Below are 16,740 nucleotides of genomic sequence, written 5' to 3'. Positions count from 1 at the left end.
AATGATGTCGCTGAAATAAGCAAACTACCGAATATAGGGAGGTACAGTTATACGGGGGCTATACCTAAGCGTGGACCTATATAACCGATCTTCAATACCAAAAGTCCTGCAGAAGAGGGAAACATTTGAATTGTATCAACCTACTCTAATTCGTTCGGAAGCTAGAGAGATTTCCACAGACGGACGGACACATAGGCGGACGGTCAGACTTAGATCTACATAAAATTTTATGCTTACCAAGAATATACATACGTTGTGAGGTCTAAAATGTATACAGGGTGAGAAAAAAAACTACAACAAAGTCAAACATTTTGCATTTTTTTAAATTTTATTGAATGAAAGCAAAAACTGTCGAAAATAGCATCAAATTTTAGAATTAGTTTTGATTTGTTCGAATTGGTCACATTTGGCACGAATTATGGCCTTCAAACGGTCAATATAACCGTCACACGCTGCCCGAATGTTACTCTGCGGTATTTTGGCACATTCCCGGAGAAGCGCGCGCTTGCTTGAGCTGATCGACACTTTGGTATTTTTTAGTGCCAACCTTGCTTTTCAAAAAACTACTCCAGACACAATAGTCCAACGGATTGGTATCCGGAGATTTTGGTGGTCGTTGTGCGCTGGAAATGAAGCGAGGAACCTCATTTTGTAATCATTCTTGGGTGGCGCGTGCTGAGTGCGATGGTGCTGAGAATATCCAAGGTCTGCGGCCAAAATGTTTGTGTGCCCAAGGCTTTAATACACCCTCCAGAATATTTTCGCGATAATATTCGGCATTTCTTCTGATGCCACAGCCGATTAATACGAGCCGAGAGCGACCATCGGCTGTTATGGCGGCCCACATCATCACCCTGGCCGGCGCTTGAGTTCTGGTGGCTAAGCGAAGGTGCACATTTTCAGCTGACCTCTTTGGCAAGTAAACACGATCATTTTGTTTGTTTAGAAACTTCTGGACAACGAATGTTTTCTCATCGGAGCGGAGAAGACCGAATTCGGCAGTTAACCACTTTCGTCACAGCGAAGCAACTCTTTAGCTCTTTTGAGTATTTTTACTGTTGCGACTTCTTCGACTTTTTGGAATTTCAATGACTTTACCCCGAGCTCATTTTTTCAATGTTTGCCGAATGGAATATTGCGACATGTTCAGCTCACGAGCCATTTTTCGCCTCTGCGACGCGGGTTTCGATCAAGTCACTTCTTTACTTTTCGAACCATTTCCGCTGATGTGGCTGTTTTCTTCCGTCTACTTCCTTGACATCGGGCTACGCTACCAGTATCACGGTAAAAAGCGATCAAAGATTTATTCACACCAAATCCGTTTCAGGACATTTGAAGTCGATCTATCGTCATTTTATTATCAATCTTCGGAGGTGGACAACATCGGTCCACTCCTTCTGGTACCTGCCCCACAAAAGGTCGATCTTTTCAATGGAAATATTTAACTGCACAGAAAGAGGGGTGATCCGATTTTGCTCGAACTTTGCACATCCTAATATTTTTGTCAGTGCTAGCTCAGATGTGAAAATGGATAATATCGGTCCACTCCATCGAGTCCTCATTTTAACTCTTATAAAATTTGATATAAGAGTCCGATTGTCTTCAAATTGCACACATCGCAATATTTTTATTAAACCACGATCTTGTGTGAAGTTGGAATATGTCGGTCCACCTCCCCCACATAGGTTTAAAGATTTTGAAAAACAAAACTCTCATAGAAAGCGAAAAAAACATCCACATCTCTTCAAAATTCACACATACAAAAATTTTTACTGACACAAGATTTGTTGTGAGGATGATTGATATCTGCGAACCCCTTCTGGTACCTCACCCACAAAGGGCCACAATTTTAATTTTTTTTATCTGTCATAATTTGCGAAATAAGTCATCGATTCTTTACAACTTGCTATATCTAAATATTTCTCTCAACCAGAGACCTGAGATGGATGTGACTTTTTGGCTTCGCATAAAATTGAATATAAGTGTTCGATTTCCTTGAAATTTCTTGAAAAATGTTTACACTCTTGCAGTTCTGGATGTCTCACGCACATTTCAATATTTTCTAAAAATTATCAGATAACTCATATAATGTGATGGAAGTAGTCGATGTAGTCCAAACCTGGCATATTTATATTATATCTATTTAAGTCCGATACGAAATGGACAATATTGGCCCATTTCTTCGGAACCTACTCCATAGGTGGTCTACAACTTGAATAATCATAATAGAAGCCAAACTATGTTTTAATAATCGAACATTGGCTGGAGGCATATACCTGTCTGCAAAACCGACTGATACTTTTTATCTACTCTACTCTACTCTACTCTGCTCTACTTTTATAATTTGCAAAATTTTTCCTGCAATGACTTCGGGTCAAGCTCGATAATTCCGTCGTTAACTTATTACAGAATCACTTAATTCAATACTTAGTTACACAGAATTGACTTTTTCTAGCTAAAAAATCAGTTCTAAGAGTTATTCAAAATGAGAAAATTAAATTTTGAACAAGTAAAAAAGCTGTAAGTTCGGCCGGGCCGATCTTTGAATACCCTCTACAATTTGGAACTATTTTGACAATTTTCAAAAAAAATAAAATCCGTTAAAAATTCTGTCAAAATCTTAAAAATACCGAATGCAGCCGTTATATTAGGGTCTATACGACGACGTGGACCTGCATTACTATTATCGTAAACCATTACCGTTATATTGGGGCTATCCGAAGACTTGGACCGGCACAGACAATTTTCTGTCTAAGGCTGTAGCATTCATTACGAACATCAAATACCAAAATTTGAAAGAATTCCGGCGAACAATGTCGCTAAAATCAATAAAGTAACGAATATCGGGAGGTACCGTTATATGGGGGCTAACGAAAACATGTACCTGCACAGACAATGTTCTGTCTGAGGCTGTAGTATCCATTACAAACTTCAAATACCAAATTTGAAACAAATCTGGTAAATAATGTCGCTAAAATCATTAAAATACAGAATATGGGGAGGTACTGTTATATGGGAGCTATACCAAAACGTGGACCTACATAGCCCATTTTCAATACCAAAAATCCTGCACACATAACATACATTTGAGTAAAATTTTATCGATCTACTTCAATTCGTTCGGAACCCAGAGTGATTTCCACAGATGGACAGACGGACGGACACCGCTAAATCGACATAGAATTGTATGCTGATCAAGAATATATATACTTTGTTGGGTCTAAAATGTATATTTCGAGGTGTTACAAACGGAATAACAAACTTAATATGTTTCCATACTATGGTGGAGGGTATAAAAATGGTGGTGCTGGAATTTCAAGACGCGAATCCGAAACCACGGTAAAAAATAATATATTTACAAAACCAGACACAACACTGAGTCATTATGAATAATTCATGATGCAGGAACAAACGACATGTTCTTCATTTCCTATATACATGTTCGAATGGCCGCCTGGTTGCGTCTAACCTAACCTAACCTAACCTTAATATTGATTTATGCTAGTTTGGTTGCGGTTTAATTGTCTGGGCCCTGTCTACACCCCCACCCTCCAATTTACCAAAGCCTGTGAATCTACCAAGTTTTTCCAACTAACCACAAAAGGTTGCAAGCATTTGATGGGTGCAGATGATTCAAATGAATTGAAGTTCATTGCCAAGCAGTCAGACCGACAGACTGATAGACAGCTGCAGCCAGGCCCATTCTAAGCCATGGGTTATAGATAGATATCAAACCAAAGTTATTCAGGCAAAACCGAAACGCACACACACAGACTCGCATCGAACCACACACGAAGTGACAATTTATCGAAATCCGCTAAGATTTATTTTTTATTTTTGAAATCAAAAATTCATAAACCTCTATTCGAAAGGATGGAAGGAAGAAGAGGAAAATAAACCCAAAATGTTTTTTTGTTTTTTTTTTTTTATAAAACTTTAATTTGAGGTTGTTATCTTTGATTGTTTTGATTGCATTTTGCTTTTATTCTACGAATGTCAGGGGAGGGCGACGACGATGGCCACAACGCCGACATGGATGATGATTTAATGCTTTTCTAATCAATATTTGGTGGTGGTGGCGCTGCTGCTGCCGTTCTTTTGCCTGAGCCATTGTTGGAGGAAGATTGTTTCAAATCTTTTTCGTTATGCTGTTTTTTTTTTTTCTTTTTTGATGTCCCAAACTTTGTTGGCTTCTTTTTTTTTCGTTGGCTTTGATTTGGCTCCAATGCAGGCAAGGTCATTTAGCCAGCCAATGGAGCTTTATTAATGTTGACATATTTCTGAAGTGATTTTCACATAACCGTATTTCTGGGAATCTGTGGGAACCAACATTTCTTGGATACCATGGAAACGTGCCTGAATAATTTATGAGATGAGTGTTTTTGATTCACTCTCTCGTTCATTCGAGGAAGTGACTAATAAATTTGCAATTCAGCGAAATTTGTAGTCCTGACCTTAGATACAAAAAAAAAAAGAAAAATATTTGTTTGTGGTTTTGGTTTTTTGTTTGGCAAAGTCGGAGGGAATGTTTGCAGTGGAAATGGTGCGTTGGCTGGCTTTTTGGAAATTCGTACTAAAAGGGTACGAAAAGTACTAAAATATAAAAAAAAATTGGTTACTTGATGTTGGACAAACGAAAGGAGCTAGAATCTGAATGAGAGTCACAGGATGGAGTGCAGGGTAGATAGACCAAAGAGTTTTTTGGAAATCCCAACTTAAAGATGACGAAAAGTTCTAAAATGGTACTAAACTTCAAAAATGGTACCATTTGCTATTATGTAAATAGATAGAGCTAAAAACTTGAAATTTGATTTGAGAGTCACGGTTGGAAAGTAAGTTTGATATATGAAGGTGGTTCGGAAAAGTGTACGAACTGTACTAAATGGTACTAAATTTGGAATAGTTCTTGGTTAGGGTGAACGGATGAAGCTGACATGTTTGGAATTTTGTATTGGACTCCCTGTTTGGTGGTAGGTTTGTGATAAAGAAGTGGTTTTGAATACATCTACTACAAGTTCACGAAATGTACTAAATAGTACAATATTTGGTACAATTTGAAATTGAGAGAAGAGATAGAGCCTGAAATCTAAAATTTGGTATTGGGATCGCTTTTCATGTCAACTATGGTTGGAAATGTGTACTAGGGTGAGAAGAAAAAACAGCAACCAACTTCAGACTGCTGTCATTTCTAAGTCACTCGTCCGACAGCTGTTGAAATTATTCCAGTGACAGCTCATTATATTGTTTACAAGCGTACAAAAGCATTTTGGTGAGAATTTTCCAGAAAAAAAGTTATTCGTGATGGATTTCAAGCGTGATAGTGTGATTTCTTTATATTTGGCTGGAAAACCGCAAGTGGCTATCGTTAGAGCACTCCAGCATTTAAATGTGAATAAATCTTTTGTGTCCCGTACCATCGGTCGTTACGGTGATATTGGTAGCGTAGCCCGACGTCGAGGAAGTGGTTGGAAGAAAACAGCAACATCAGAACAGAAATGGTTCGAAAAGTAAAGAAGCTACTTGATCGAAACCCGCGTCGCAGTGGCCGAAAAATGGCTCGCGAGCCGAACATATAGCAATATTCCTTTCGACAAATATTGAAAAATGAGCTCTGGGTAAAACCTTTGAAATTCCAAAAAGAGCAAGAACATACACCGCAACAGAAAGAAAGTAGACTCAAAAGAGCTAAAAAGTTGCTTCGCTTGTCCGAAAGTGGTGAACTGCCGAATTTGGTTTTCTCCATTCCGACGAGAAAACATTCGGTGTCCAAAAGTTTGTAAACAAACAAAATTATCGTGTTTACCTGCCAAAGAGGTCTGCTGAAAATGTGCACCTTCGGTAGGCCATCAGAACTCAAGAGCCGACCATGGTGATGGTGTGGGCAGTCATAACAGCCGATGGTCGCTATACGCTCGTATTAATCGACCGTGGCATCAGAATAAATGCCGAATATAATGGCGAAAAAGCCTTGGGCACACAAACATTTTTGCCGCAGATCTTGGATATTCTAACAGGACTCAACACGCGCCACCCAAGAATGGTTACAAAATGAGGTTCCTCGCTTCATTTCCAGCGCACAATGGCCACCAAAATCTCCGGATACCAATCCGTTGGACTATTGTGTCTGGAGTATCTTTGAAAGCAAAGTTGACACTAAAAGTTATTAACGTGTCGATCACCTCAAGCATGCGCTTCGCCTGGAATGGGCCGAAATATCGCAGAGCAACATTCGGGCAGCGTGTGACGGTTTTATTGGCCGTTTGAAGGCCGTAATTTGTATCAAAGCTGACCAATTCGAACAAATCCAAACGTATTCTAAAATTTGATGCTGTTTCCGACATTTTTTGCTTTAATTTAATAAAATTTACAAAAAAATGTAAAAATTATGGCGTTTGACTTCGTTGCAGTTTCTTTATCTCACCCTGTATATACAGCGATATGATAAGAATCTTAGGATTTCTTTCTGAATCATTTAAATAGAAAATCGGTCATATCGATCCACATTTTGATATAGCCCCCCCGATTTTTTGTTTTGGCCATGTTCTCCATTTGAGTTCGCCCGATTTTGTCGTTGTAATGACATGAATGACAAACTAAATATACTATGCTGTAGGTTATAAAAAAAATATCGATTTCAAATATTTATCTTTGTATTTTCTCAAATTTCAGTAGAACGCTTTTAATAAAATAAATTCTCATTTACTCTTCATTGCAGGATCATTTTCAACGCAGTCAATTAAACCGCAGCTTCCACCTCGGGCACCAGTTGTGGTCGATCTCCATTGCTAAGCAAGTCAAGGAACACAGAAGAGAATACCACAAAATACCTGCCAAAGAGAAATAAAAATAATTAAAAAACAACAACAACAAAAATGAAACTCTCAAATGCTTTTAGCCACATAATGTTTGTGGTATTATGTGGTCTATTAACGGTTTTAGCTGAGACCGTAGACACAAGAACACAACAGCTGCAGCAGCAGCAACAGGCGTCACAACATTTGCAACAAACTACACAGCATCACACACGTCACAATACACATCCGCATAACCATCATCAACATCATCATCAGCAGCAGCATCCGAACAACAGGAATCACAATCATCACCATCAACATCGGCCGCATCTGCATCAGCATCAGAATTTAAATCAACAGCCAACGGCAAGATCACAACAACAACACCAACAAAGGCATCACATAACAACACCAGGAGTTGCCATGGCGGCGGCGTCTTCATCACCATCATCTTCACCAGCCATCACCACATCCCCACACAACCACAGGCAGTCGAAGAAATTAGAAACCAAATCTCTAACATCCCAAGTAGAACTAATCGATGCTGCCGTAAATTTACCAAAGAATTTCAACGCAACAAAATTGAAACGTTTAAATCAGGATGACTTCTATAATCGAGCCGTTCAGCGACGCTTCAACGCCAGACGCAATGCACGCGACGAATGGGCCTACAACACCTACAACATCCACACAAACACCTATAACTCGTTGTTGCCATCGAATCATGCTGCGGGCAAAGGTGATGATAACAGCGACGATGTGGAGTTTGTCAGTGCCACCGGCAAGCGTATCATTCCCGATTGGTCCAGACGTGGCGGATATGTGCCACCACGGCGGCCGACAACCACAACTACAACATTGCCACCACCGGCAATAATACCGGCGCGACGGGGTTATTCAACGGGACCGGTCACCGATGCACCACCGTCATCGTCGAAGACCACCACTGAGGATCCCTTCGAAACGAATGTTATTAATCGCAATCCCCCCATGGATGCCAAAGATATGGAAAAGTAAGTTGTAGTCATGTAATTTTTGAAATATTTGGGGGGTAAATTTATTTGGAAAAAATCCTAATCAAATACTGGATCGAATAAAATACCAACCGATCGACCGGTCCGGTAAAGCCCTACAATGGATTTTCTATTGATAAAAAGTCCTTGTACATAAAAATCAAAATTCAGGATTCTAATTTAGTACCTTTTAGTACTTTTTGTACAAAAAAAGGACGCATTTCAAAACCACCGCCAAATCAAATTTCAGGATGTCAGCTCTAACCTTTCGTCCAAAACAAAATACAGTACCATTTAGTACTTTTTATACAAATATAGGACACTTTTACAAATATAAGACATATTTCGTACAAATCTAGGACACATTTGCATACCACGATCATATATCAATCTCAGACACCAAGAGAGAGTTCATTATCAAACTTCAGAATTCGTGCTCTATCCCTTCACCCATACCCAATTCGGCACATTTCGTACAAATATGGGACGCATTTCCGAACCACCACCATAAATTAATCCCAGATATTCAGAGAGAGCTCAATATCAAATTTCAGGATTCCAGACCTATCCTTCCCTACAATACTCTATTAAGTACCATTTAGTACTTTTCGTACAATTTTAGAACAAACAACTTCCATATCTCAATCCCTAACACCACGAGAGAGCTCAATATCAATTTTCAGGATCCCAGCTATATTCCTTGGCCCAACGCCTAATTTAGTACCACTTAGAACTTTTCGTAAAAATATAGGACGGATTTCCAAACAGCCGCCAAATCTCAAACACAGATACCAACAGAGAACTCAATATCAAATTTCAGGATTCCTGCTCTTTCCCTTTACCTAATAACCAATTTAGTACCATTTAGTACTTTTCGTACAATTTTAGTACATATTCACATATCTCAATCCCAGACACCAACAGAGAGGTCAATATCAAATTTCAGGATTCCAGCACTATCCCCTCACCTAATAGCAAATTTAGTGCTATTTAGAACTTTTCGTACAATTATAGTACGCATTTTCAGAACCACTTCCATATCTCAATCCCAGATACCAACAAACGGCTCAACATAAAATTTCAGCATTAGTACCGTTTAGTACTTTACGTACAAATATAGGACGCATTTCCAAATAGCCGCCAAATCTCAAACACAGATATCAACAGAGAGCTCAATATCTAATTTCAGGATTCCTGCTATTTCCCTTCACCAAATACCTTATTTAGTGCCATTTAGTACTTTTTGTACAGTTTTAGTACACATTTCCAATGAAGTTCCTCTATCAGTGAAAGACCCACAGAAGGTCTTCTATTTAAAATCGAGACTCAGAAGGATCTTCGTATGGTTTCCTACCTGGAATAGACATTCAAAAACTTTCTAATTTTAGAAAATCTTCTTGAATTCTGGATATAAAGGGTGAGATAAAAAAAACTGCAACAAAGTCAAACGCCATAATTTTTACATTTTTTTTTAAATTTCATTTAATGAAAGCAAAATAAATCGGAAATAGCATAAAATCTTAGAATAAATTTAGATTTGTTCGAATTGGTCACCTTTGGCACGAATTATGGCCTTCAAACGGCCAATGAAACCGTCACACGCTGCCCGAATATTGCTCTGCGGTATTTTGCATGAGGTATTCCTGGCGAAGCGATTGCTTGAAGTGATCGACACTTTGATATTTTTAAGTGCCAACCTTGCTATCCAAAATACTCCAGACACAATGGTCCAACGGATTGCAATCCGGAGATTTTGGTGCCCATTGTTCGCTGGAAATGAAGCGGGGAACCTAATTTTGTAACCATTTTTGGGTGGCGCATGCTGAATGCGATGGTGCTGAGTCCTGTTGGAATGTCCAAGGTATGCGGCCGAATCTTTGCGTGCTCAATTTTGTATTCGATTGATACGAGCTGAGAGCAGCCATCGGCTGTTACGGTGGCCCACACCATCACCAAGGCCGGCTCTTGAGTTCTGTTGGCCAACAGAAGCTGCACATTTTCAGCTGTCCTCTTTGTCAAGTAAACACGATCATTTTGTTTGTTTACAAACAGCTGGACAACGAACTTTTAAGCTCTTTTGAGTCTAATTTCTTTCTGTTGGGGTGTAAGTTCTTGTACTTTTTGGAATTTCAATGACTTCACTCCGAGCTCAGTTTTCAATATTTTCCGAATGGAATATTGCAATATATTCAGCTCACGAGCCATTTTTCGGCCACTGCGACGCGGATTTCGATCAAGTCGTTTTTGTACTTTTCGCAAAATTTCTGCTGATGTTGTGGTTTTCTTCCGTGGTTTTCTTGTGGTTTTCTTTCGTCCACTCCCTTGACGTCGGGCTACGCTACCAGTAGCAAGGTTACGAGCGATGGTACGAAACAGAAAAGATTTATTCACATTTCAGCATTTAAATGTGAGTGCTCTAACGAGGTACAAGAAGAAATGCCCCGATCTCCACCATCTTTATAACAGATCTTGTGTCGATGGAAATATTGAGATATGCCAAGTGTGAATGGAATCGCTAGTTTCGTATTTTATGTGCTTCATATATATTCAAAATGTGGGGGAGGTACCAGAAGGAGTGGACCGATTTATTTCATCCTCACACTAGATGGGTTAATAAAATGATTGTGATGTGTGTAATTTGAAGGAAATTCAAAATTTTGACCTTTAGTGGGGAGGTACTTAAGAGGGTGAACCGAATCGTAAATTTTCGCACATGAACTAGAACTGATGCAAATACTAGATTTACTAGGTACCCATCTCCGAACTCGATCTAGGTTTGATAATAATATTACGATATACCAAGGATGGAAAAATTCCTTTAGAGTTATCGTGAGCGATCCATAGATCGACTCCAAATGTCCTGAAACGGATTTGGTCCAAAGAAACATAGGGTCTAAAACCGTTATTTCGATGAGGCACGTTTTGGCCTTATCAAATAAAATATAACCTCTCTGACCATATAAAAATAAAAATCATTCTCTCTATGGAATGCCTATTATATGGTCTTCTTTCTACAAAAGACTTAAAAGCTTGTCCAATTTTTTAACCATTTTAAAGTTTAAATAAAAAAATCCTCTTAAAATCAAATAATTGCTATCCATATCAAACAACATTTTAACAGCAAAAACCGGACCAGCAAAAAAGCGTGCCTGACCAGACTCAATGCTAAATCTTAATTGCAATTGTAAATTACAATTTGTTTATGAGCGCCGTTGACAAATAAACAATAAACATTTAATTACGCTACTTTTACAAGTCAATAAAAAAAAAAACAAACGTCAGCCATTCAACTCTGCAATTTTCTCCGCAATTTCAGTCTGCAGCCAATTGTCTCAAAGAGGCAGTCAGTCAGTCAAGCAGCCAGTCGATCATAAAAAAATGCAAACATAATTATCTACAAGTGTCCACAAGACAATGAAAGAGCAACGAGAAAGAACCGATTAATTAATAATCCAACTCAAACACAAATGAATGTTTATTCAGCAATTCAGTAACAGGGCTTGGGCTTTCGCTCCGGCTAAATATGCAAATGTTTTGAAATGCATTTGGCGCCTATATTTATTTTCATTTTTTTGTTTTATTTATTAAAAATATGACATGAGGCACTCGAAGCAAGTTCTTTGTCAATATTTCATTTGTCGGTTGTGAGAACCAGTTGTTGTTGTCCGAATGACAACAACATTACATCTGTCATAAAATTAAGAATTTCATGTCCGAGGAGAATAATTGTAAGGAACACAGAACACAATTTATTTAAATCAATAGCTTGTCTTTGAATTGGAAAAAAATATAAATAAATGCCAATAAATATTGTCATGACAGAAAAAGTGTTTATATTTTACATTTTTTATAACAATTTTTTTTTTGTTAGAAATTCTATTCATTTTATTAATGCTATGGAAAACATATGGACTGCATTGAATATTGAAAGTGAGTTTTCTTGATGGTCTCTGACAGAGACATTTGTTGGTGTGAAAACCGGGAAACGTGCAATACTCTCGATTGTTTTTATGCCCTCAGCCAAAACGTGCCCCATCGAAATAACGACTTAAGACCTTATGTCTCCTTGGACAAAATCCGTTTCAGGACATTTGGAGTCGATCTAGCGATGTCCGTCTGTCTGGCTAGTGCGCACGATAACTCTCAAAGAAAGTATCTGATCTGGTCTAAACATGGTACGTCGTAATATTATTGTTAAAATTAGATCCAGCTCGAAGAGGGGCAATATCGGTCCACTCCTTCCGGTATATCCCCCACAACAGGTCAAAATGCACAGAAAGAGAAAGAATAATCCGATTTTGCTCCAACTTTGAAAATCCTGATACTTGCATCCGTGCAAGGCCAGGTGCGAAAATGGACAATGTCGGTCCACTTCCTCAAGTAGCTCCCCAACAAAGGGTCGAAATTTGGAATAATTATAACTCCTATAAAATGTGATGTAAGAGTCCGATTGTCTTCAAATTGCACACATCACAATATTTTTATTAACCCTAAGTCTGGTGCGAAGATGAAATATATCGCTCCACTCTTTCTAGTACCTCCCAGATAACGGGTCAAAATTTTGAATAGCCATGAAGCTCGTAAAACGCGGAATGGGCATCCAATTCCTTCCAAACTCGGCACATTTCAATATTTCTATCAACACAAGATGTGTTATAAAGATGTTAGCGATCAGACCATTCCTTCTGGCACCTCCCCCACAAAGGGTCAAAGTTTTGTATAACCAAAGTGATTATAAAATCCGAAATAAGCATCCGGTTTTTTTTTCATATTTCACACATTCCATTATTTCTACTAACACAGGATCTGGCGTGAAGATGGGATATATCGCTCCACCCCTTCTGGTATCTCTCCACAACAGGTAAAAATTTTAAATATCCATGAAACTCATAAAACGCCCGATCCCATTAACACCCGATTCCATTCAAATTTGGTACATATATATTTTCATCTATTATAAAGTCGAAGCATTTCTTCTGGTACCTCCCCCACAAAGGTTCCAAATTTTGAATAACGAAAAACGCTTAAATAAAGCGAAATAAGCATCCAACTCTCTTCAAATTTCACACATACAAACATTTTTTCTAACCCAATATCTGTTGTGAAGATGATATATATATCTGCGAACCCCTTCTGGTACCTCACCCACAAAAAAGGTCACAATTTTCAATACTTTTGTCTGCCATCATTTGCGAAACATGTCGGTGATTCTTTACGAAATATTTCTCTTTACCTGAAATCGAATAAAAAGTTTGACCTTTTGGGGGAAAGTACCAGAAGCATTTAACCGATATAACCCATCTCCGAACTCAATGTAGGTTTGACCAAAATATTAGGATGTACTAAGTTTGGATTAAATCGGTTACTCCCTTGGAGAGTTATAATGCGCACAAGACATCCTGACAGGAAGGCAGATGGAGGGTCACCTTCAGATCGACTGAAAGAGATTTGACCAAAGAGACCTAGGGTCAATATTTCGATGATTCACGTTTTGGCCGTATCAAATGATATATACCCCCGGTGGCCATATGGCTGAGAGTATAAATAAATATAAATAAATAACAAAACCCATTGTTAGAAATTATGGCAAAAATTTTTAAAATACCGAAACTCAGAGTTTACCGCTATATGGGGGCTATACCTATTGGTGGACCTCAATCGAAATGTTTTTGCAAGGAGAGAACACACCTACCGAGAGCGAACCCCATCTGTAAAGTTTCAGCTAAATTGCAATTTGCGGCAGAAAATCCTGAGGTACCGGGGGCTACACCTGAACGTGGGCCCATATAGGCATTTTCAATACCATAATAAATATTAAATAATGTGGACTCTATCTTGATTCCAACAGACGGACTCAGCTAAATCGACTTAAAATTTTACACGTCTCCGATGGATATTTCGAGGTATTGCAAACGGAGTGACAAATTGAAACAATGGGGCTTATCATTGTATGGTGGAGGGTATATCGACGTAGACAGATGTACGGACGGATATGATTAGATCGCCTACAAATATACTAAAACGAATATTACTCAAAGACTAAGACCGGTTAGTGGCTGAATGAATAATAAGTGGGTATAAAAATGAATAACCTTAAAAAGGTCTTCTGCCGATTAAAGGCATTTAGCAGGTCCTCTATATCGAAAAAAAACCCTCAAAAAATACAACATTCCAGAGGTGTTCTAAGGCGAGAAAATTTTAGCAAAATTTTTATAGAATTTTTGAAGACTTTCTATAAAAAATTTGCTAAAAGTTTCTTCATTACCTTCAAAAGATTCTCCAAAGCCTTTTAAGGAAATTTTTATACTAGAAGACCTTCAACAAATCTTCTATAAGGAGGAGGCCTTCATCTTTTGTAAAATTATTTCTTCTTAAAATAGATCCGTTTCTACAAGCCCAAGTCCCTTTATGAATCCTCCGCTGCTAACACTATGCATGCATTTTGCCACAAGAACCCCCTTCCCCATGCTATGTACACATGTGTGTGTATGTAAATATGAATAAATGAATGCACAATGGCAAATAAATATTTGAGATTCATGCGAATTGTCGCCGTTGCCAGGCGAGTGCCAGTGTTCGCCGCTTTCACAGCTAAATTGTTAATTAATATTTATGGTATTGCATTGATGCAAATTTAATATTCCATTTCATTTATACAACAACAACAATAAAAAATATTATTCCGTTCGAATGTCAGTGAAAACAGAATCAAATGCGAATGCAATGTTATTGGAAAGCCAGAAAAAAAAAGAACGTTGCAAAGAAAAAAAATATTGATGATCGAAACATGTGAAAGGGTAATAAAATGGGGGAACATTTTAAGATGGTACATAATTGCAGAATAATTATTTTCAAAAAAAAAAAAAAAACAAGTAAGCAAAGGCTACAGTCGTGCGGGGCCGACCATGTGATACCCTACAACACTACAATATGTTAGAAGCCCCCTTATGTCCAAATCCATTTTGGAAGATTTCGCTTTTGAAATTATGTCACGAAGCACAGCCCAGATATTACTAGCATTTTGGCCTGGGACATTTAACCAATATTTACGAACTTCGTCGTGCTGTTAGTTGTAGTGGTCCATTTTACAGCTAAATATAATCCAATGGCCATACATAATGCTAGACTTCTTCCCTGTCCCTAACTTTATTCTCAGGCGTGTCGATTGGCTTCAATTGTGTGATCAGGAAATATTCCCTGTTTTTGAATATTGTGCGATGATCCCAAAAAGCAAGAGGTCCCTCTGTATTTCTAAATTTAGACTCATCTATATGATTTGCTTGTCTAGGATATTTGGCTATATTCGTCAACGAAATCAGCAAAAAAGGACAGAAGTTCGCATATTGTGTTTTTCGGCTATCGCCTGTAAGCAATGTTGGTATTTTTCAGACAAAAGTTGTGGTTCATTCTACCCGCTGTCCTAAACTCTAACTTCATGCGAGATTTCGTGTCCATTAGTTTCTATTTGTGACCTTTATAACGGCTGCAAAATCAGGAACATTTTAGTTGTTGGTCCATTTTAACCCCTAAATATACGGCGGACATCTTTGAAAACAATAGGCCTAGCCCTTCTGAGCCTAACCCTACCCTTTTCGTGAGGATCGGACGATAATTGCAATCTGTATATAATAACCCAAACCTGTGTTGTTAGGTGAAAAAATATTACAAAATGTATACAATTCAATATTATAAGTCAAATTGAAAAAATCGCATGCGATAAAAAATATGAAAAAATAAAAAAATTTCACAAAATACTACAAAATCTATATTAACATCATTATTGGTATCTTTTTAGTCAATTTTTTTAGATTTTATACTTTTATGCCAAAAGAGCATTCTAAATTTACAAAATTTGTCAAAATCGCTCCAGCCATTCTGGAGATATAAGCATTCTAGCTAACATCCCCTTTCTTTGTATATATACATTGTATATATTTTGCTATATACATCCGATATATTTACTATCGGCATCTACGTAACGGTCAGAATTGATTTGTTCGTCTATTTATGATTTCGCCGGGACTAAAAATATTCGCGATTTAATGGAAATTTGACTTTTATTTAACAGAAATGTATAGTCTAGCTCTAGCCCCATGCTAATTTCCGCGTCGATTGGTCCATAATTGCGACCCGTAGAGCAACTGCAAAATCAGGGTTTTTCAGTTTTTGGTCCATTTCGACACCTAAATATTATGCGATCATCTCCAAAAGAAATAGGGTTCTATTCTGACCTTAACCCCACCTCCATTCTAAATTTCGTGAAGATCGGGCCATAATTGCGACCGGTAGAGTGATTACAAATTAACATGGACAGACGGACATACATAGCTAGATCAACTCAGCTCGGTGAGATAGGAAGATCCAGATATACTTTCCTATGTGGGAAACCAATATTTCGAGGTGTTACATAAATTCTGGCCCAATCAAACTTATAATACCCCAACACATAGTGTTGTAGGGTATAATTAAAGTGAATATTTAAAATATAAAAACTAATATATTTAGCAAACGTATTTAAAAATAATTTTAAAAACTGTTTTGATATTGTGAATGGATGGCTTGTTTACAGGGTGAGATAAAACAAACTGCAACAAAGCCATAATTTTTATTTTTTATTTTTAATTTTATTGAATAAAAGCAAATAATGTCGGAAATAGCATCAAATTTCAGAATAAGTTTAGATTTGTTCGAATTGGTCAGCTTTGGTACGTATTATGGCCTTCAAACGGCCAATGAAACCCCGTCACACGCTGCCCGAATGTTGCTCTGCGATATTTTGGCACATTCCCGGCGAAGCGCTTGCTGGAAGTGATCGACACTTTGGTATATTCCAAAATACTTCAGACACAATAGTCCAATGGTTTGGTATCCGGAGATTTTGGTGGGTACTGTGCGCTGGTAATGAAGCGAGGTACCTTTTGTAACCATTCTTG

At 37.9% G+C, this 16,740-nt stretch overlaps 1 protein-coding gene across 1 annotated transcript in view; it reads left to right on the top strand.

Moving 5' to 3' along the window:
* LOC101896163 (uncharacterized) overlaps positions 1 to 16,740 on the top strand; it is a 192,805-nt gene that overhangs the window by 56,293 nt on the left and 119,772 nt on the right. The window contains exon 3 of the mRNA XM_059125948.1: positions 6,716 to 7,807. Within this exon, the coding sequence (XP_058981931.1) occupies positions 6,873 to 7,807 (935 nt within the window). The 5' untranslated portion in view covers positions 6,716 to 6,872. The remainder of the gene's footprint in view (positions 1 to 6,715; positions 7,808 to 16,740) is intronic.

Source organism: Musca domestica, unplaced genomic scaffold (assembly GCF_030504385.1).
Source record: "Musca domestica strain aabys unplaced genomic scaffold, Musca_domestica.polishedcontigs.V.1.1 36, whole genome shotgun sequence".
NCBI classification, from domain to species: domain Eukaryota; kingdom Metazoa; phylum Arthropoda; class Insecta; order Diptera; family Muscidae; genus Musca; species Musca domestica.
Note: the sequence above shows the minus strand (reverse complement) of the source record. Positions and strands in the feature narration are given on the sequence as shown.